The following is a 21,234-nucleotide window of genomic DNA, read 5'->3' as shown; positions in this document are numbered from 1 at the left end:
GCATCACCTGTCCACTGCCGGGTTTCTAATACCCTCCTGGCAGAATGGACATAGCATTAATTCTGGATGCCAGCCGGCAAATATCCCTCTGTGCATCCTTTATATATAAGACAACGTCTTTAATATGCTCTATGTTAGCAAACTATTTTCCCTGTCTTAGAGTATTAATATTATCTGACAGGGTATCAGACCACGCTGCAGCAGCACTATTTATGCTGAGGCGATTGCAGGTCTCAGTATATAACCTGAGTGTGTATATACAGACTTCAGGATAGTCTCCTGCTTTTTATCAGCAGGCTCCTTCAAGGTGGCCGTACCCTAAGACGGCAGTGCCACCTTTTTTGACAAACGTGTGAGCGCCTTATCCACCCTAAGGGATATCTCCCAACGTGACCTATCCTCTGGCGGGAAAGGGTACGCTATCAGTAACTTTTTAGAAATTACCAGTTTCTTATTGGGGGAACCCACGCTACTTTACACACTTCATTCATTCATCTGATGGGGGAACAAAACACTGGCTGCTTTTTCTCCCCAAAAATAAAACCCCTTTTATGTGGTACTTGGATTCATGTCAGAAATGCGTAACACATTTTTTATTGCCGAGATCATGTAACGGATGTTCCTAGTGGATTGTGTATATGTCTCAATCCCGTCGACACTGGAGTCAGACTCCGTGTCGACATCTGTGTCTGCCATCTGAGGTAACGGGCGCTTTTTTGAGCCCCTGATGGCCTTTGAGACGCCTGGGCAGGCGCGGGCTGAGAAGCCGGCTGTCCCTCAGCTGTTTTACGTCATCCAGCCTTGTAAGGAGTTGATATTGTCGTTTAATACCTTCCACCTATCCATCCACTCTGGTGTCGGCCCCATAGGGGACGACATCCCATTTATCGGCCTCTGCTCCACCTCCACGTAACCTTCCTCATCCCACATGTCGACACAGCCGTACCGACACACAGCACACACACAGGGAATGCTCTGACTGAGGACAGGACCCCACAAAGTCCTTTGGGGAGACAGAGAGAGAGTATGCCAGCACACACCAGAGCGCTATATAATGCAGGGAATAACACTATAACTGAGTGATTTTTCCCCCAATAGCTGCTTGTATAAACAATATTGCACCTAAATTTAGTGCCCCCCCTCTCTTTTTAACCCTTTGAGCCTGAAATCTACAGGGGAGAGCCTGGGGAGCTGTCTTTCAGCTACACTGTGAAGAGAAAATGGTGCCAGTGTGTTGAGGGAGATAGCTCCGCCCCTTTTTCGCGGACTTTTCTCCCGCTTTTTTATGGTTTCTGGCAGGGGTATTTATCACATATATAGCCTCTGGGGCTATATATTGTGATATATTTGCCAGCCAAGGTGTATTTATTGCTTCTCAGGGCGCCCCCCCCAGCGCCCTGCACCCTCAGTGACCGGAGTGTGAAGTGTGTATGAGGAGCAATGGCGCACAGCTGCAGTGCTGTGCGCTACCTTGGTGAAGACTGATGTCTTCTGCCGCCGATTTTCCGGATTTCTTCTTGCTTCTGGCTCTGTAAGGGGGCCGGCGGCGCGGCACCGGGACCGAACACCAATGGCCGGTTCCATGCGGTCGATCCCTCTGGAGCTAATGGTGTCCAGTAGCCTAAGAAGCCCAAGCTACCACCAGTTAGGTAGGTTCGCTTCTTCTCCCCTTAGTCCCTCGCTGCAGTGAGTCTGTTGCCAGCAGATCTCACTGTAAAATAAAAAACCTAACATATACTTTCTTTCTAGGAGCTCAGGAGAGCCCCTAGTGTGCATCCAGCTCGGCCGGGCACAGGATTCTAACTGAAGTCTGGAGGAGGGTCATAGTGGGAGGAGCCAGTGCACACCAGGAAGTCCTAATTCTTTCTTAGCTGTGCCCAGTCTCCTGCGGAGCCGCTATTCCCCATGGTCCTTACGGAGTCCCCAGCATCCACTAGGACGTTAGAGAAAATACATTAATAAAGCTTAGGGCTGCCAAAGAACAGCAGCCCTGTGACCATGGTCCAACTCCTGCCGCACCAAACAAAAAACTGATTTGACTGAGTCGGTGGGTGGGATTATATGGACGAGCCCGTTGCATCCTGGGAGGCCAGAAATCTTGTGCACGTTTGGTGCCAATCCGCTGTCGCTCCATCATATCCCAATGTTATCCTGTGGATAACCTGTGGACCCTGCTAGAGAAATAAACAAGTAGGACAAGTTCTTTGATAGTAGTCTGAGTAGGCTATACAAATTAGCATTACTTACAGTAAATGTAAGCATACAGTAACGCATAAATTCACATCCAAACTGACTGCCAAGCAACACCATGTTTTCATTCATAATGAATTTATTTAAACTTTGGGGGCTGAAAATGGAAAAGTTCCTAACTTTAATGAGAAGGAAAAATTATACTAATACTTTACAGACAATCCCTTCCACTTAGGGGGAATTCAATTAGATGCGTTAAAGTGTTATGTTTTCGAGTGTTAACTTAACAGCCCTATTGCCTGATAATTTCACTTCTCGCCTGTTATCGGGTGTTAACTTATCGTGCAATCCAATCAGAAATGGGTAGTAAGTGCTTCACCCGATAATTCTTGCTGGTTTTATAGGTGTAAATGAAGAAATCTGCCTGTACCAGGGTTGTAACTCCCAGAGGCAATGGAGACGCCTGCCTCCGGGCTCCAAGCCCTAAAGGGACACCTGCATGTACAGCAGCACCTGTGCGGGTCACAGTGTGACCGCTGCTCTTCCAACGGAGCTCTGCGGTGCACCCACTGCTGCTGCAGAGTTTATTAACTCTGTCCCAGGGGCCCTGCTAACACCTGCAATAGCGGACAGGACGGCTCCGGCCTGGTACCGCTCAACGATGGTGTACCTGCCGCTGTTGGATTGTGAGATTGGATCTGCCGGTGAACGTTAATTCTGCATGCTGCACACAGATAAATCTGGTGGGATTGACCATGACCCACCTGCCATCGTCACACAGCGCCTCCGGAGGACTGGGATGAACTTATGCCCGTGGCCTTTACCCCAAAAAATTACAAACTAATATTTAGATAACGGTATAGTCTATTAGCGGCCATAATAAAATAATTTGGGGTTCTTAAATTGTATCAAATGACTATAAAGCATTTTTTTTAAACGGTGAAAAAAAATTATAGAAAGCAAGTGTTCTACATCAAAATAAATGTTCTACTTAAATTAGGGGGTGTATAAAAATGCCTGTAAGAATATATTTGTATCACTTTATGCCACTTTTTAAAAAAAAATTAAAAAACCCCACACCTAACACCCACCTGCAGCCTTAAAAAAAACCTGTCCCATTCACACAGCACCCCCATATACCTGTCCCACATCAATTAACCTTTTTTCCTGTGTTTTGCACATTTTCACCCCAAAAATGACATCATTATTGAATTAAGATAATTAAAATACTGTAAGTGGCTAACTAACTAGATTCAGAACCTAGTGGTTCTGAACCAAGTCCCAAAATATTTTAATTTCCCCAACTTTTCACCTGCTCAGGAGATGGTGAAAAAAAGGTTTGCATTAAATCCTATTATCACGTGTTAACTCCACCTGCAATTGAATTGGCCGATAACCACTTTTCACGAAAAGTGAAAACTTTTCACGTGAGAACAGTTTATCACCTACAACTGAATTAGTTACCAGATCCCTGAGTTTTCTCACAAAAACGTCAGTGAAAAACAAAACGGGGTCATTGAATTACCCCAGAAAACAATTGTGGTAAATCTGGTGTATACTGCAAAAACGGGTTTGCTGGTAATTGAATTCCCCCCTTCATTTGGTATCTACCCTTTCTCCCCATCGCACACACAGAAGGGGAGATCAGCTTGTAACTGTGCAGCGGGAATTCTGTGCTTCATAAATAACCCCAATAAGCTTTTCATGGATTTAAATTGAATTTGTGGACTATACTTCATACTAAATTGTCAGTATAACTGCAAGTTAATGAAAGTAAAATCATTCATCCGCTGCAACGAGTGGATTGGTACAAAGTAAATACAGGTTGTAGACAGTATTTTATTTTTGCGTTTAGAATATGAACACGATCTTTATCAGAACCTACCGCTGACACGGAGTCTTGGAGACTATCTGTGTGGGAGTAATGAAAGTGTAGCGTTGGATAGAGTATTTTATTGCAGAGAACACTTGGCAGTGGGAAAGCTGATTGTCTGAGATGAATGTCATTAGCGGTAAATTCTGACTGACGGGGTTGGCAGAGCAGATAGGATGGAGATTTTACAGCTCAAACAACAAAATCACCCACTGTAATCAGACTGGGAGCCTGTCTGTCTCCCGGTCTATGTGATGCACACAGCATAATGCAACAACGGAGGCATTTGAGGCTGACAGCTTCCTATAGCCACCTTATTAAATCCATGAGGAAATGTTACGTAATACTGTATAAAAGGCTTTTTTAAATAAGCTGGGATTGAAGTCATTAAATTATTTCCGTCGGCAATCATGGTAAAAGACCAGAACGCAGAGCTTTGCGTATATAATCCTTCTGACTATGTTAATATGGACATTTCTCTACTAATTAAAGGGACATTTCGCTTCAGACAGGACATTGGTGCGATCAGACGATCCCCCAATAGCCCTGAGACAAGGAAAACATGGGAGAAGTGACCTTACAGTATTGTCCCCAGATATCACACAATCATTAGTCTGCAGATTAGTGTGTATTTACTGTATAACCGATGTGTAGAATAAAATATACTATTATATATCATTTAGTAGGACCCAAATATTTTGGGCAGCATTTTCCAAGCTGCAAACGGGTTGGGGCTGAAATGCCGGCAGTTGGGATGCAGACAGTCAGAATACGGACCGCGGCGTCCCGCTGTTTAGAATCCCGACAAGGGTCGGGTAAACAGAATACCTCTCACCCCCTAATCCTCCCTTCCTGCAGCCTAAACCTAACCCCCTCCCCCGCAGCCTAACCCTCCCTGGTGGTGTCTAAACCTAAACCTAACCCCTGCAGCCTATCCCTCCCACCGCAGCCTAGCCCTAACCTCCCCCTAGCGGTGGCTTACCTCACCGGCGGCGCGGCAGTCACTCGATTCAGGATTTTTCGACAGCCGGGATTACGACCGGATCCCGTACTAACCTATTAGATTCACTGTATTCTCATACAAACTCTACAATCCCTAGGTCTCTGATTGCAGGAACTGCGCACATGACATGATCTAGAGAACAAACTCACACGTGGAACAATTTAGATGCTTGCAGTGGTCCTACCGGACTGATGTATAATCAAATCCTTTCCTATATGGCGTCTGTGTGGTTCCATTGGCTGAGAATCCGATCCTTAATCGATTAGGTTAGTACAGTGGTTCTCAAACTCGGTCCTCAGGACCCCACACAGTTCACGTTTGCCAGGTCACCCAGCAGCTGCACGGTGCATCACCAACTGTCACATTTTAAAAATCTACAGGTGACCTGCAAAACATGAACCATGTGGGGTCCTGAGGACTGAGTTTGAGAACCTGTGGGTTAGTAGAATTGTTGTGCGACTACGTGGGTGTAATTATTCCCCGATTCCCTGGGAATATAAATATATTGACTTTTGTCGGGTCACAAAAGTCGGGATTGAGTAATTATGTGCTCTGACATATAACAACAATCATTCATACATTATATTGATGATTGTACTCATTTACATACATATTACACTCTAAATCAATGTACACATATTGATAGGTCATATCCAATAGCTACAGTGCAGGAAAATCAGGATTTTGGTACTTACCGATAAATCCCTTTCTCCGATTCCACAGGGGCCACTGGAGTGTAGTTACAATGGGGAAATAGTAGGTAGTAATTGGGAGCTGGCACTTTAAAATTCTCACACTATGGCTAGCTCCTCCCCTACTATCTCCCCTCCAAGCCAGTCTACGTAAAACTGTGCCCGAGGAGAGCTGGAATAAACAAACCGTAAGGTAGAGGAGGTTAATGACGCCCTGTAAACCAGGATAACCTAAACCAAACCTGGAACAGAACCTGACAAAAAAACCAGGCTAGCCTGAACTCAACAAGCAGTCATATAGTGATCTGCAAACCGTTAAGCAAAAAACAAGGAGGAACAGCGCTGGGCGGGCGTCCAGTGGCCCCTGTGGAATCGGAGAAAGGGATTTATCGGTAAGTACCAAAATCCTGATTTCTCCTTCATCCACTAGGGGCCACTGGAGCGTAGTTACAATGGGGACGTCCCAGAGCTCCCAAAAACGGGTGGGAGAGCGCTGAGAGTCCTGTAAAACCGCTCGGCCAAACTGTGATGCAGAGGCCGCAAAAGTGTCAAACTTGTAGAATTTGACAAAACGAATGTCGGTCCGACCAAGTAGCCGCCCGACAAAGTATTCATGGAGACCCCACGGGCAGCTGCCCACGAAGGTCCCACAACACGCATATAGTGCGCTGAAAAGGAAAACGGAGGTTCCCGAGCAACCGCCAAGAAGACTGTCTGAAGGTCAGATGAATCCAACAGCCCAGCATATGCTGGGACCCTGGTTATTTAGTACGGGAGTATCGTACAGAACAAAGAGGAAAAACACTTTGTCGAATAGCCTAAGACCTCTGTAGAGAGAGTCGGCGAGCCCTGACAACATTCAAAGAGGACTGAAAGATACTAGTGTCAGATTTATATGAAAAACGTACATCCCCTCTGGAAGGAACGACCGCTGAGGCGGAAGCTCAGCCGGGGGAGTTGCCAATAGAGTACTCCCTGAAAGAGAGCCCGAACTTACGGCCGCCAGGCAAATCTCTTTTGGAAGAAAACCGAATAAGGAAGAGACCCAAAATTTCAGGTCAATGTGGTTTGAAGCGCAGCCATGCAAAACCTCCCAGAGAAAACCAAGATGAAGGCTGAATGGTAACTGAAAGAAGGGGAAAACCCCTTTTTATCCTTATTATGTCCCTTAAAGTTTTCCAAAAGTGGCAAAAGCGAGAAGAGGTAACAGACTTCTGAAATCGGGGCCCAGTAGGCATAACCGAACTAGGGAACTCCTCCCTTCTGAGGTCTCGTGAACAGTCACACGTTTAAACGAACTCCGTGTAAGATGAACAAAGAAAAGGACCCTGTTGAAGTAGACAGTCCAGTCGAGGTAGGAGCCAAGGCTCCTCTACTGACAACAGGTGTCTGTATCTTCAAGTCATGTGCGGCCCAACAAGAGCCACGGAGAGGACTAGCACGCATATTTCCCTCCTGTGTTATCGACCGTGAGGTAGAATTAGAAAAGGAGGCAGGATAGAATAACCCGAAACTCCCAGGAACCCTGAGGGTATCCTCGGCTATTGCCGCCAGAGCTCACGTCCGAGAGTAGGAAAAGGTTAAAGAGTCAGTCAGAACGCCCTGAGGTCGATCCAAAATCTCCGCCCACAGCGGACCAGCTGACAAAACTCCGGGGAATGTTCCCTCACCCGGGAGTCTGACCTGGTAGCTTGACCTGGAAAGAAAATTGTTGTCCCCCGCTCAGAGGGGAATGTAGGCGACCACTTATTGCGTTGCAGCTTGACTGAAGAAATAGAGTACCTGGTACCGAGGAAGGAAAAATCCTCCGACGGACCCTGTTGAAAAAACGTCTATGAGGAGCATAAATTGGATCTGTGTCGAACCAGAAGCTCCTGGATCCTCCGGATATTCAGAAGCCCCTAATGTACAGAGTGGGATAGTAGTAGTAGATTGTCCCATTAGGGAACCAACGTCACCTCCTGCCCTTGAAAAAGAGTTATTCTGTGATCTTTCTGAACCCTGTGGGAGCGGAAGAGAGATCAAAAGGAAAGGACTGACAGTGAAAATAAGAATCCTGTAATGCGAATCTGAGAACAGCCTGATAAGGAAAACCCAGCGGAAAACCGTAAACAGGCATCTCTGAAGACAAAGGACACGTAAAACTCCCTTTTTTGTTCAAACTAGCGATCACAGACTGAAAGGATTCTAAGGCCAGAATAGGCCTGGCCGAGCCAACTTGCTTCGGAATGTGAAAAGAAAACAAAGGCCTGAGAACTATCCCGATTCAAATGATCTGTGAAAAACTGGGAACAACAGCCTTTGCGATTAGAAGCATATGGAGCGCCGCCTGCATTATGACTCTCTTGTCATTGTAAATCGGCTGATCCATGCCGAGGGACTCCTGAGACGGTTGTACCCCAAAATCTAGTCTGTAACCGCCCAAGCCTTGTCCCCCTGTAGTGGGTGTATAGGATGATCGAAAATCAGACTGGACCGAGGATGCTGAACCTCTGCTTCAGCCTTTTAACCCCAAGATCCCCTGGCTACGGAGATATCGCCCGTGTGGAATCAAAAGCTTGAAAGGGCACGGAAAAATCTAAAGGAAAGACCGATAAAGGTCTGTCTTGGAGCTTGGGCAGTAGTAGGAGAAATCAAAGTGGACTTACCTCCAATGGTTCAAGAAATCCTGCAGAAAGTTTCTTCCCCTGAACCATCTGCCCCGTAGGATTTCATGTTCACCTGTCACTGTCGCAGCCCCAGAGGTCGTCGGGTTAAGACAGCCCAATCGAAAATGCAGGTTCCGAGTCTGCAGACGTGGAGACCTCCAAAGAACATAAAGCAGAATCGTGATTCTGACCTGTACCGAAGTATCAATTGATTCTGATGCGAAACAACCTATAACCTAGAGGACAATTGTTCCACAACCTACCTGCTCCGGACCAGGTAGAAACCCCGCTGCCGTATATGTGTCTTCAGTGGATCCCTGAGCCAGGTTGCCTCAGGAAAACGGCAGTTTGTTGGACCGGCGATACATCGAGGGGTATACCCTGGAGAGGTTCTGATACCCTTTCCTGCCGTCTGCGGGGAAAGGATAGGAAAACAAACATTGTTTGATACCTGAAATGGTGTATTCGGGTGTCTGCCGGCCGCCTACCGGAGCCTGCCCAGCTCATCCGAAACTGGACCAGTCGCTGTCATTTCGTCATCGGCGTCGAACCCTGATGGACTTGACGTGTCCGTCTCCTTTACCTGCAGTATCAGCCGAACTGCTGTCTAATGCACCTGGATATTCGGAGACACTGGTTCCGACTCCACAGAAAACAGACATCATTAGTATTGTAACATGGAAGGTTAACAAGGTTCCTTTAGAAACCTGGAGAGGTGAAATGACGTAACAGGTCTCTGGTTAACAGTGACATTACCTGCATAATCTGAGCTGTTCAAACAGGAGTGTCATGCAGATGCGTGGAGGGCTAAGCAGATGGCTCCACCGCATACTTCACACCTAAGAGGGAATTCTTTGACTATCCCAGGTGAGACAAACGAAAGGAGAAAAGGTGGGTTAAATAAACACAGCCCTATGTAAGGTCTGCGCTATAATGTGTAGAGACGTACACGATTCAAATAAACTCTCTGGGGCAGCGGAGACCTGAACCAGTAGCGCTGCGCTGTGGGACCGGAGTCTTAGCCCTAAGCTATAGGATCTCCCCTTAAAGGTTTTTTTTTTTTTTTTTTGGATGTTCAGATACCCGCTACTAGCGTACTGAGCCACAGCGTTATTTGTCTGATGCCTTAAACACATTCCCCAAATTACTAATAGCATTAGTAACTAGTGACACCAAGGAATCATAAAGGGAAGGCAACACCCCGCCCTGTATGTAGTGTACCGCTAATTTAGGTGTACCAGATGTTTCTCGGAGGTTGCGCTGGCTTTCCAAAATGGTGACCAGCCTGTGAGAAAAGATGGGGGGAAAATGTTATGTGGCAAGGTGAGGTATTCTGTTATTAGAAAACATTGCGGAAGTGTTTGTTTTATCCCCTATATATGGTATTGTATGGATATATCTATATACATACCGACACACACTTAAATATATATATATATATATAAACCTATCTATATATATATCTATATATATATATATACATACATACACACACACCACAGTGAACCCAACCGGGTAGAGAAATACTGTGTTTGTGAACCTAATAGGGTAGATAAATACTGTCTATGTAATAGAGCAGGTTCACTGATCTACATGTATAAAATGTTGGGGACTGCCCTGTAGGGTGGAATGTAGCTATATTTCAGCACCACAATGCATACAAAAACTAAAACCCCCAGAGACAGGTTGCCTAGAGACAGTAACCGAGCTGGGAGCCCACTGTTATAAGTCATCACCCCCCCCTCCTACCTTGTACTATGCACATAATAAATCCTCCCTGCACAGCCAGGAGAGGAAATGAGCTTTGAGCGGCCCGGAGGGCGGGGGACTGTGGAGCGGCGATGTCATGCTGCAGCGGCCGGGGAGCGGAGAGAGCCCGCCGTACAGAGCGGGAGTTAGCTCCGCCCCCCTGCTTCGGCGCCAAATTTGAATCCGCTGCATAGACAGCGGAAAGGGTCCCTGTATCCCCCGGCCGCCTCACTTAGAAAATGTATCTCCCCGGCCGCTTGTATGCTGCGGCCGGGGAACGGAGAATGTAAATGTATCCCCCGGCCGCCTGTATGCTGCGGCCGGGGAACGGAGTGTATCTTCCCTGCCGCCTGTATGCTGCGGCCGGGGAACGGAGAATGCGGCCGGAGAGAGGGGGTCTGAGCCCGCCGAACGGAGCGGGAGTTAGCTCCGCCCCTTGACTGAGCTACACAGGCTACTCCTGCGGCTAGTAAGAGCGCTAAGCCCGCTTACAGAGCGGGCTGAAGCTCCGCCCCCCACATAATGGCGCCAAGTTTAAATCAGTAAGTGCGCCTTTTAGGACGTTTAGAGTCACTCACAAGCTCCTGTTTCCGAATCTCTTGATATCAATTCCGCACCATGTCCCCCAAACTAGGAGACCATGATGTGCCATACATTAAATCAAGTAAAAACATACATCAGTCTGGAGGGGGGGAGATTGTACTCACCGCTGTCCTGATGTAGTGTCGTCAGGAGCCGCACTCAGCGGAATCTTGCCCGACCGATCGGCCCCGACACGCGCCGCACGCAGCGGTGTCCGGTCGTTGTGGAGCGGCCCCGACACGCGCCGCACGCAGCGGTGTCCGGCCATTTTTTATACTCACCGCTGCCTTGCTGCCGGAATCTTCTGCTGGATGGAGTGGTCCCGACACGCGCCGCACGCAGCGGTGTCCGCCAACTCAGGAGAGCTCAGTGTCTCCCTCAGCCGGGGCCCATCCCGAGCCGCACGCAGCTGCGATGGGACCCCGCCGGCAGCTCCCGCGGTGCAGACTGGCAGTGGCAGAGCTGCCAGTCTGTGTGTGTAAGTAAGAAAAATAAAATAATAAAGAAAAAAGAAAAAATTCTTCAGCTAAACCCAAGTGAACCAGCTACCTCGGGCACTAAACTAAGACTGGCTTGGAGGGGAGATAGTAGGGGAGGAGCTAGCCATAGTGTGAGAATTTTAAAGTGCCAGCTCCCAATTACTACCTACTATTTCCCCATTGTAACTACACTCCAGTGGCCCCTAGTGGATGAAGGAGAAATGTTCCTAACAATTAGTGTAGAACTTTCACAGTCCATAGCACCAGGCTGCGCAGTCCCTAGTTCTGGGGAGTAACACAGTCGTACACAACAATTTATAGTTACAGAAGGTATTTACCCTCAATAGGAAATCAATTCCAGTTTCGTCCATAAAATAAAATCACTTCCCCATTTTACATCTTCCAAGAGACCGGAGAAAATTAGTTTAACATCCTGGAAAGCGCAAAAATTAGAGAACTAAAGAAAAACCTTCAACAGCACAAAAAGGTAATTTACAATTCACCACAATATGAGACGCTGTGAAAGGTTCCTCCCGCATGTACAATGGGGGTCATTCCAACCTGATCGCACGCTAGGATTTTTCTCTGCGCTGCGATCCAGTCAGAACTGCGCATGCGTATGCACCGCAATGCACAGGCGCGTCGCACGGATACAAAGCGGATCGTTGCTGAGCGATGGATTTAACGAAGAATCCGTTCGCACAGCCGATCGCAAGGAGATTGACAGTAAGAAGGCGTTTATGGGTGTCAACTGACCGTTTTCTGGGAGTGTTTGGAAAAACGCAGGCGTGTCCAAGCAATTGCAGGGCGGGTGTCTGACGTCAATTCCGGGACCTGACAGGCTGAAGTGATCGCAGCGGCTCAGTAAGTTCTGAGCTACGCAGAAACTGCACAAAACTTTTTTGTACCGCTTGGCTGCACATGCGATCGCACGCTTGCAAAGTAAAAATACACTCCCCTACAGGCGGCGACTATCTGTTAACATTCATAATCTGCACATTATGTATTACCACCATCATTCTTTATTTATAGGGTGCCAAATGGGCTGCAAACATAGCAGAACAATATTATATACACTACGGTCAATAAGTAACATAAAAACAGAGACTGTGACGGCAGATAAGAACCACATGGCCCATCTAGTCTGACCATGTGCACGCATACCCTAGTGTTAATTTTTGGTGGGAGTAAGAGTACCCGCAGGAAACCCACACAGGCACGGAGAGAATATACAAACTCCACACAGTTAGGGCCATGGTGGGAATTGAACCCATGACCTCAGACAGTAATGCTAACCATTAGACCGTCAGTACTGTTACTAGATAGCCAGTGCTGGATGAAACCACCTGATTCGCACAGCGCATGCATCCCGATTTTGTACGTATAGAGTCGCAGTACAGATTTGTACACAGAGTAGCAGAAATGTGAGAGGTATTGCTGTACAGAGATTGGGAAGTAACACGGCAGTGGCTAAAGAGAAGCGTGGAGATGCTGATGGTATGACAGATGATGGCATCTACACAAGCACCAATCGTATTACAGCATATGCAGGCGCTTACTGTGGATGTCTCACTTCTTGCACATTTGGACACACAGATCTAGAACATGGAAGGGTTTTGAAGCGGTATCTGCATAAAGATGCAGACACGGTAGTGACAGAAGCAGCTGTGACTGCGTCCGACTCATATTCAGCCCCTAAATCTACAAAAAGTAAACCAAGGTGGGTGGAGATAGCGAATATAAGGAAAGGAATAGCACATGAGAGAAGAGGGCCCTGCTCGTTAGAGCTTACAACCTATAGGGAAAGGGCAGTCAGACATGGATAACACAGAGGGGTGATTCAGAGTGCGGGAACAAAAGGGGTGAGCTAAGAGGAGTGCCAGTAGGCACTGGTAAAGAGATGCATTACCAAGGGCCAGATGAAGCTTTGGAGAGAGGCAGAGAACATGGTGGGAACTGGGAGTGAGCTACAATGGTGCAAAGCAGCACAGGAGAAATCCTGTAAGTGGGAAGACATGATCAGGACGGCAGACATGTAGCGGTCACTGGCAGAGCGGAGCTACCAGGTGGGAGTGTGAAGGGTAATGTAGGGGGAGAGGATTGGGTGAGGAATATATAGGTGAACATGAGGGGTGGCGAGGTAGATACACTGCAGTTGGAAGAGAAAAATTAGGTGGTGGGAGCAGTGGTGTCAGATAGGGGGATCCAAGATTCGTGATGGCTAGGCAGCAGAGGTCATGTCAGACAGAGCTGGTGCTACAGTGGGTGGAGGAGAGAAGGATATAGTGGAGGGGGGGGGGGGGGGGGGTGTATGTAAATGAGATTGTCAGGGTTGCAGGTCATTAGCATTGAGAGAAGTTGGGACAGGGAAAGAGGGAGAGAGTCAGGGTGGGGCAAGTGTCTGGACAGGGAGGGTAACCCACTTCTGCTGGGCAAGGAGGCGAGTCAGCAAGTGCGGGGGAGGGGTGGGGGTTGAGTGCAGGGAAAATGAAGAGACAGGATATAAAGCAAAGGGTGTAGGTAAGGGCGGGGAGAGTGATGCAGGGGAGGACGGGAGACAGAGGATAGCGGACAGAGGGGGTAATTCCAAGTTGATCGCAGCAGGACATTTTTTAGCAGTTGGGCAAAACCATGTGCACTGCAGGGGAGGCAGATATAACATGTGCAAAAAGAGTTAGATTTGGGTGGGTTCTTTTATTTCTGTGCAGGGTAAATACTGGCTGCTTTATTTTTACACTGCAAATTAGATTGCCGATTGAACACACCACACCCAAATCTAACTCTCTCTGCACATATTACATCTGCCTCCCCCTGCAGTGCACATGGTTTTGCCCAACTGCTAAAAAAAAATCCTGCTGCGATCAACTTGGAATTACCCCCAGTGATACTAGGAGTGGGAGGTGGAAGAAACGGTCACAGATGAAGAATATCAGAGTTCTCAGTGTAGGAGGATCAGAAAGGTGGGGGGCATGGTGTGGACTAGGGGAATGCGGGCAGAAGCGAGTGGAAAAGAAAACATGGGGGCAGAGAAGAGGTGGAACAATACTGAAACAGGAAGTGGTCGGGGGAGACAGGAAGTAAGTAGTATAGTGGTACGAAATGAAGACATTCAGAATGTTGAGATGGACATTGTGTGGACATGCACTGTGTCGACATGGTTCTAATGTTGGCATATCATTTTTACAGTGTTAGAGCCCTAACCCTCAATGCAGCCTAACCCTAACGACATTCACAGTGACAATATAATGTCCATGCAGGCACTGTTACCATCGACAACTTTACTGTGGACATTTCAACCATGTCAACATTCTGACTGTCGGCACAATGACTATATAACCAATAGATAACGGGTAATGACTGACGCAAAGGAAATCGGTGAAGTGAGAATAATGGGAATAAATGCAATCCGTTCTAGACGACAGAGGCAAAAGGCAAAAGTTGTAAAGCAGAGCAGGTTACGCAGTGCTACGATGGGAATGAAGTAAAGCATTTTACAGTGCTAAGAAATGAACTGTTCCAAACCTGCAGTGACCTGCAACAACAAACACACCACCGACACTATCGCAGTGTACAATAGTCTATATCATGGGTCTTTAACCTGCGGCCCTCCAGCTACTGTGGAACTATACATCCCAGCATCCCCTACCTCAGTTTTAACATACCTTAAGAGCAAAACTGCGGCAGGGCATGCTGGGATGTGTAGTTTCACAGCAGCTGGAGGGCCGCAGGCTGAAGATCCATACTCTATGTGGTCAATGTTTATTGTGAAGAATATTTTTAAGAAGTCTGACTGAAAAGCAGGAGGGGATGATCAATGTGACGAAGACATGAGGACATACCTGACCAGAGCTCTCTCCAGGTGTAGTGCAGCCGCACTCTGCACTTCTTCTGGTAACACAGGAGCTTGTGCACAATCTGTATACAGCGGCTGCCGAAAAGGAGAACACAGGTTACAGTTCCAGCATCAAACTTCTTATAATCATTCATTCTTGGGTAGTGAGCTTACAGCGTTACATACAGAGAGACACACTACTTGAAAGGCAGATAAACCCATACTTCCCAAACGTCCTGGCGTCAGAAGGACAGTCCCTATTTTGGGAAACTGTCCCACCATGCTACGATCAGCACATATGAGACAATTTGGGGGAGGTGGGAGGCATTTCAACTGTGCACAAAGCCAAGGCAGGAACCACCAATATGTGCAGGTAGCTCCACTATGCCCACTGGCGTTTGAGGTGTGACCTCCCCCCTTGTGTCCTGATTCACACTATTATCATCTTGGGAGGTATAGTTAATCCCTTAGGGAGTGTGGAAAAGTGAGCAAGTGGAGAAGTTGCCCATGGCAACAAATCAGTGTTGAGGTAAACCAAGTGCATTCTATAAAATTATACGTTGCAGCTGATTATGGAAAAGTTGCCCATGGCAACCAATCAGTGTTGAGGTAAACAAAGTGCATTCTATAAAATTATACGTAGCAGCTGATTGGTTGCCATGGGCAACTTCTCCACACTTTTCATTGCTTCATGAATAGACCCCTTACATTAAAAATCCAGGAAAAGCAAAGAAGAAGTGGCCACCATAAATAGGACCGGCATCTTCCCAGATGATACAACCCCTTAAGCACGACCATAGGGCATTTGTCTGGACTGAACCCAAACCCTCTGCTTATGTTCTACTGGGCACATTTCTTAACCATATGGAACAATGCAAATCATGTCTGGGACCTTTACCAATGAGATGCCATCCTTCTTCCTTGTCCTTATAAAAGGACACGTGTATGGAGTTTGTATGTTCTTCTTTGCATACTGTAGGTTTTGCTCCGAGTGCTCTATTTTTCCTCTCACCCTCCAAAGACTTACTGCAGGTTTATTAGGTTTCCGTACACCGATGTAAAGTGCAGTAGAAATTACGTAGGTGCTATATAAATGACTTGTAGCTGGAAGTACTGGGACGGAAACAAGCCTGTCTGCCATAAGCAGTAGAGGAGAGCTTGCGTACACTTGCTCATTACACACTGACTCAATGCACATGAGCTCAGACACAGAATGCAGCTTTATAGCCAGGGAATGGGGCAGATGGCATGATTCATAGATTGGCATTTAGCATTAATAAACAATTTAGCTCACACAAGCCCCCGATCTATGTGTAGAGTAACGCCCAGCAGTGGGTTTATTTGCTGCCTGTATTTACTAGAGCAGGGCTGGCCAAACCAGTCCTCGAGATCTACCAACAGTTCATGTTTTCCAGGCCTCCTGGAGATCTGTAGAATTGTCAGTTAGGAATGAATGCAGCACATCTTAATTAGTAATGACTACACCTGTGCACCAGCTAGGTGGTCTGGAAAATGTGAACTGTTGGTAGATCTCGAGGACTGGTTTGGCCAGCCCTGTACTAGAGGGAAATCTGCAGGTTCATCTGTAAAGTGTCTGTCGTGGGGATGACAGGTCATACTCTGTAGCAATGCCTAATCCACAGGTTTAAAACCCACATGCAGCCAGCTCTTGTGTAGCTGCAGATTTAATAGTGAAAATAAACAAAATTACACATTCTTGTCAGTCCTGCCCTATCTAACCAAGCCAGATACCACCCCCCACCCAGGGGGATCTCAGTACATCGCAACCATTTCTCCGCTCTCGAAGAGGCTCTACTGTACGTAGCTGACAGCTCCCCTGGATACTGGCCAGCAGGACATATGCATGAGAAATGCTCCCACCCTCCACAATGATTCCTATGTATCACAGATCCTATTCTTGATGCAGAAGAAAGGCGCCAATAAAATCCCATTAATGTCTCTTTAAATTTGTACAAATACGGAGAGCGTCCCTATCCATTTCCAAGAACAAAAATGTACTTTGTATTTGGACCTGAGGGGGCAGTTGTCTGAGTGAGGACATATACGAAGTGAGGAAATTACAAAGTTAGGAAAATGTAAAAGAACAATTAAACCAACAGTTGAACAAACATTAAAAAACATTGGAAACCAGGTAATTTCACCATTTAACTTACATTTTCCTTAAGCACTTACCTAACTATCTATACTTTTAATTAACAAACACCATGTACCACAAACTGTTTTTCCTAATAGCACTTTGTGGTATCCTCAGTAAAATGGCAACATCCTTCACTATTCCGGTACTTTATTGCTCCCTCCACACAGGCCCTCATTCCGAGTTGATCGCACGTAGCAACTTTATGCTGCTCGTGCAATCAACTTGACGCCGCCTATGGGGGTTGCGATCGCTTGTGCAGCCCTGCTATGTAAAAAAGTTTCAAGCAAAACAAGACCAGGGTAAGAGTCACTTACCCTGTGCGACGGTTCCAGCGATGAAGGTCCCAGGATTGACGTCAAACATCCGCCCTCCAAATGCCTTGATCCGCCTGCGTTCGCCTCACCACGCCTTGAAAACAGTCAGTTGACGCCCCGGAACGCCTCCCACCTGTCAGTCTTCATGCGATCGCCGCTGCGATCACTTTCTGCGCTGGCGGCGTCGCTGGCAACGACGTGCGTGCGCATTAGCCGCAGTCTGGACCCGTTTGCACCGCAGCGAAGAACTGCTGCATGCGAGTGGGTCGGAATGACCCCCATTGCAGCCTCATTAATCCACTCCCCTCCTACTAACACTCACAAGCTTTTAACCTATCTATGTACATTAACTGCAACATCCTCAACCTGTCACCATAAGAAACTATCACACACCTCCCCCATCTATACCTATCTCTCTCTTCTTCTTCTGCTGCTTCTACTAGCTGGTGACATATCCCCAAATCCAGGTCCCATCCGCATATCACACTCACATTCATCTGATTCAAATCACATGTCTCCCATCTCCCTCCAAGTCACTAAAATGTGCTTTATGGAATGCATGCTCTGTTTGCAACAAATTAACATCTATTCATAACGTCTTCATTTAAAAAAAAAACGGAATATGCTAGCTATAACAGAAACATGGCTAACACAATCAGACACGGCCTCCCCTGCAGCACTGTCACATGGTGGGCTCCACTTCACACACACACCCCCAGGCCTGGTAACAGTAAAGGAGGTGGGATTGGAATTTTACTGTCCAATTCTTACACACACACACACAGTTTTACCACCTTCTCCTTCACCCGCATTTACATCATTTGAAGTGCATTCTATTAGAGTTTTCACCCCTTTCTCTCTGCGTGTTGCAGCAATCTATCGCCCACCTGGGCAACTCAAAAAGTAACAGAAAGATTTTTCTGCTTGGCTCCCTCACTTTTTATCCTCTGACATATCCACCATCATTATGGATGATTTCAATATCTCTATTGACAGTCCACAATCTTCCCATGCCTCCAAACTACTCTCTCTAACCTCCTCTCTTGGCCTCTCCCAATGGACTGAGTCCCCTACTCATCAGGACAGCCACTGCCTTGATCTTGTATGCACCACACTATGCTCTGTTTCTGAACTCACTAACACTCCTTTCCCTCTCTCAGATCACAACCTTATCACCTGCATGCTCTCCTCCATTACTTCAAACCCAATGTCCCTGAAGTCTACCAAGCCTCCTCTAACCCGCAGAAATATTAACGCTATTAATTTTCAACAACTATCTACCTCTCTGCAACCACTGCTCTCACCAATTTCTACTTTCACCTCTCCTTAGACTGCTATATCACACCAAAACCAAACTCTAGAAACAGCACTTGATGAAGTGGCTCCAGCTACCCATTACATTCCACGTAGACTTAGAGGTCAACCATGGCACTCTAAATACACAAGACACCTACAAAAACTCTCACGTAAAGTAGAACGCCAGTGGCGTAAATCTCGTAGTTCAAGTGACTTTCTTACATATCAGACCTTGTACCACTTTTATCGTAATGCTCTGGACACTGCCAAACAAACATATTTCCAATCTCTCATCTCTGCTCAAAAGTCTAACCCCAAGCGACTTTTTAATACATTTAAAAAACTTCTTGTCCCTCCCTCACCCAACCCACCAGCCACTATCGGTGCGCAAGATCTTGCGTCCTATTTCAAGGACAAGATTGATAAGATCCGAAATTAAATGGTATGCTCTTCAAGAGCAAGTGACCTGCTCAATTCCCTGCCTGAACCCTCTAACACCTTCTCTTCCTTTGATCCTACAAATGAAGATGAAGTATCTGCACTCTTTTCACCTGCCTACTCTACTACCTCTCCTCTTGATTCTATACCCTCACAAATTCGTAAAACTCTCTCTGCTGTGCTCATCCCAACCTTAACTAAAATCTGTAATCTCTCTCTGTCTACTGGTATCTTTCCTTCTCTGTGCAAGCATGCAGTGATTACTCCCATTCTGAAAAACAAAATTCTGACCCAAACATTCTCAAACTACCGTCCCATCTCTCAGCTCCCATGCCCCTCCAAGCTACTTGAGACTTGCCTACACTCGCCTCACACACTTTCTTAACTCACACAGCTTACTGGACCCACTTCAGTCAGGATTTCGCGCCCAACACTCCACAGAGACGGCACTGACTAAGGTAGCGAATGATGTGGTCACTGCTAAATCTTAAGGCCATTACTCACTACTTATTCTCCTTGATCTCTCTGCTGCCTTTGTATGAGGAGAGTGGTCAACAGTGTCAAACACTACAATCCCTAGGTCAGAGGTTCTCAAACTTGGTCCTCGGGAGCCCACACAGTGCATGTTTTGCAGGCAACCCAGCAGGTGCACACGTGTATTAATTACTCACTGACAAATTTTAAAAGGTCCACAGGTGGAGCTAATTATTTCACTTGCGATTCTGTGAGGATACCTGCAAAACATGCACTGTGTGTGCCCCCGAGGACCGAGTTTGAGAACCTCTGCCCTAGGTCTTAAAGACACAGCCATTTCTTGGTTCTCATCCTACTTATCTAATCGCTCCTTCAGTGTTCGTTTCTCCGATTCCACCTCCTTTTCGCTACCTCTTTCAGTTGGAGTACCGCAAGGCTCAGTCTTAGGTCCTCTGCTTTTCTCTATCTATACCACATCTCTTGGCAAACTAATCAACTCAGATTTCAGTATCATTGTATGCGGATGATACTCAAATCTACCTATCCTCCACAGATTTGTCCCTATCTGTACTGGGCCGTGTCACTGAATGCCTTTCTGCCATTTCATCTTGGATGACATCTCGCCACCTCAAACTTAATATTTCCAAAACAGAATTAATTATATTTTCACTGGCCAATAGTAGTTCCTAACCTGATATCTCTATCACTGTTGAGACATCAGCAATCATTCCTACCCCACAAGCTCGCTGCCTAGGTGTCATTCTTGACTCTGAACTGTCCTTTGTTCCCCACATTCAATCTGTCTCAAAATCATGTTACATGCATCTAGGAAACCTATCCAAAATACGACCATATCTTACACAAGACACAGCAAAAACTCTGATCCACGCTCTCATTATCTCCTGCAATGATTATTGTAACAGTCTCCTGACCGGTTTTCCCAAGCATAGTCTCTCACTACTACAATCCATTCTGAATGCAGCTGCGAGGCTAATCTTCCTCGCTAGACGTTCATCGTCTGCAGATCCGCTCAGTCAGTCCCTCCATTGGTTACCGGAATTCTACAATATTAAATATAAAATACTTTTACTTACATACAAGGCTATTAACCAAACTGCAACAACATACATCTCTACACTCATCTCAAGATATCTTCCTAACCGACCTCATCGCTCTGCACAAGATCTGCGTCTCTTATCCACACGCATTACTTGTTCACACTCAAAATTACAGAACTTTATCCGAGCTTCACTCACTCTGTGGAATGCCCTCCCATGCACAATAAGACTCACCTCTAGTCTCCAAACTTTAAACGTTCCCTGAAAACTCACCTCTTCAGAGAAGCCACTCAAATTCCAGACCGACCCGCATAAACCTTCAATGCTTCCCTATCTAATTACATCCTCTCTGTACAGTATACATAACATCACATATTTTGTCTTTCTTCATTCTCTCACCCTCCTGACCCTTTGCCAAAATTGCTGGGTGATCATATCATACAACCCA

The 21,234-nt window shown here is 46.6% G+C and overlaps 1 protein-coding gene across 3 annotated transcripts in view; it reads right to left on the bottom strand.

Moving 5' to 3' along the window:
- Positions 1-21,234, bottom strand: part of ARMH3 (armadillo like helical domain containing 3) — a 281,292-nt gene that overhangs the window by 140,758 nt on the left and 119,300 nt on the right. For all 3 annotated transcript variants that reach the window (XM_063962376.1, XM_063962377.1, XM_063962378.1), the window contains exon 20: positions 15,056-15,144. In XM_063962376.1, coding sequence (XP_063818446.1) covers positions 15,056-15,144 — 89 coding nt within the window. The remainder of the gene's footprint in view (positions 1-15,055; positions 15,145-21,234) is intronic.

The sequence above is a fragment of the Pseudophryne corroboree genome, chromosome 3, assembly GCF_028390025.1.
Source record: "Pseudophryne corroboree isolate aPseCor3 chromosome 3, aPseCor3.hap2, whole genome shotgun sequence".
Taxonomy (NCBI): Eukaryota; Metazoa; Chordata; class Amphibia; order Anura; family Myobatrachidae; genus Pseudophryne; species Pseudophryne corroboree.
This window is presented reverse-complemented; position numbering and strand designations above follow the sequence as displayed.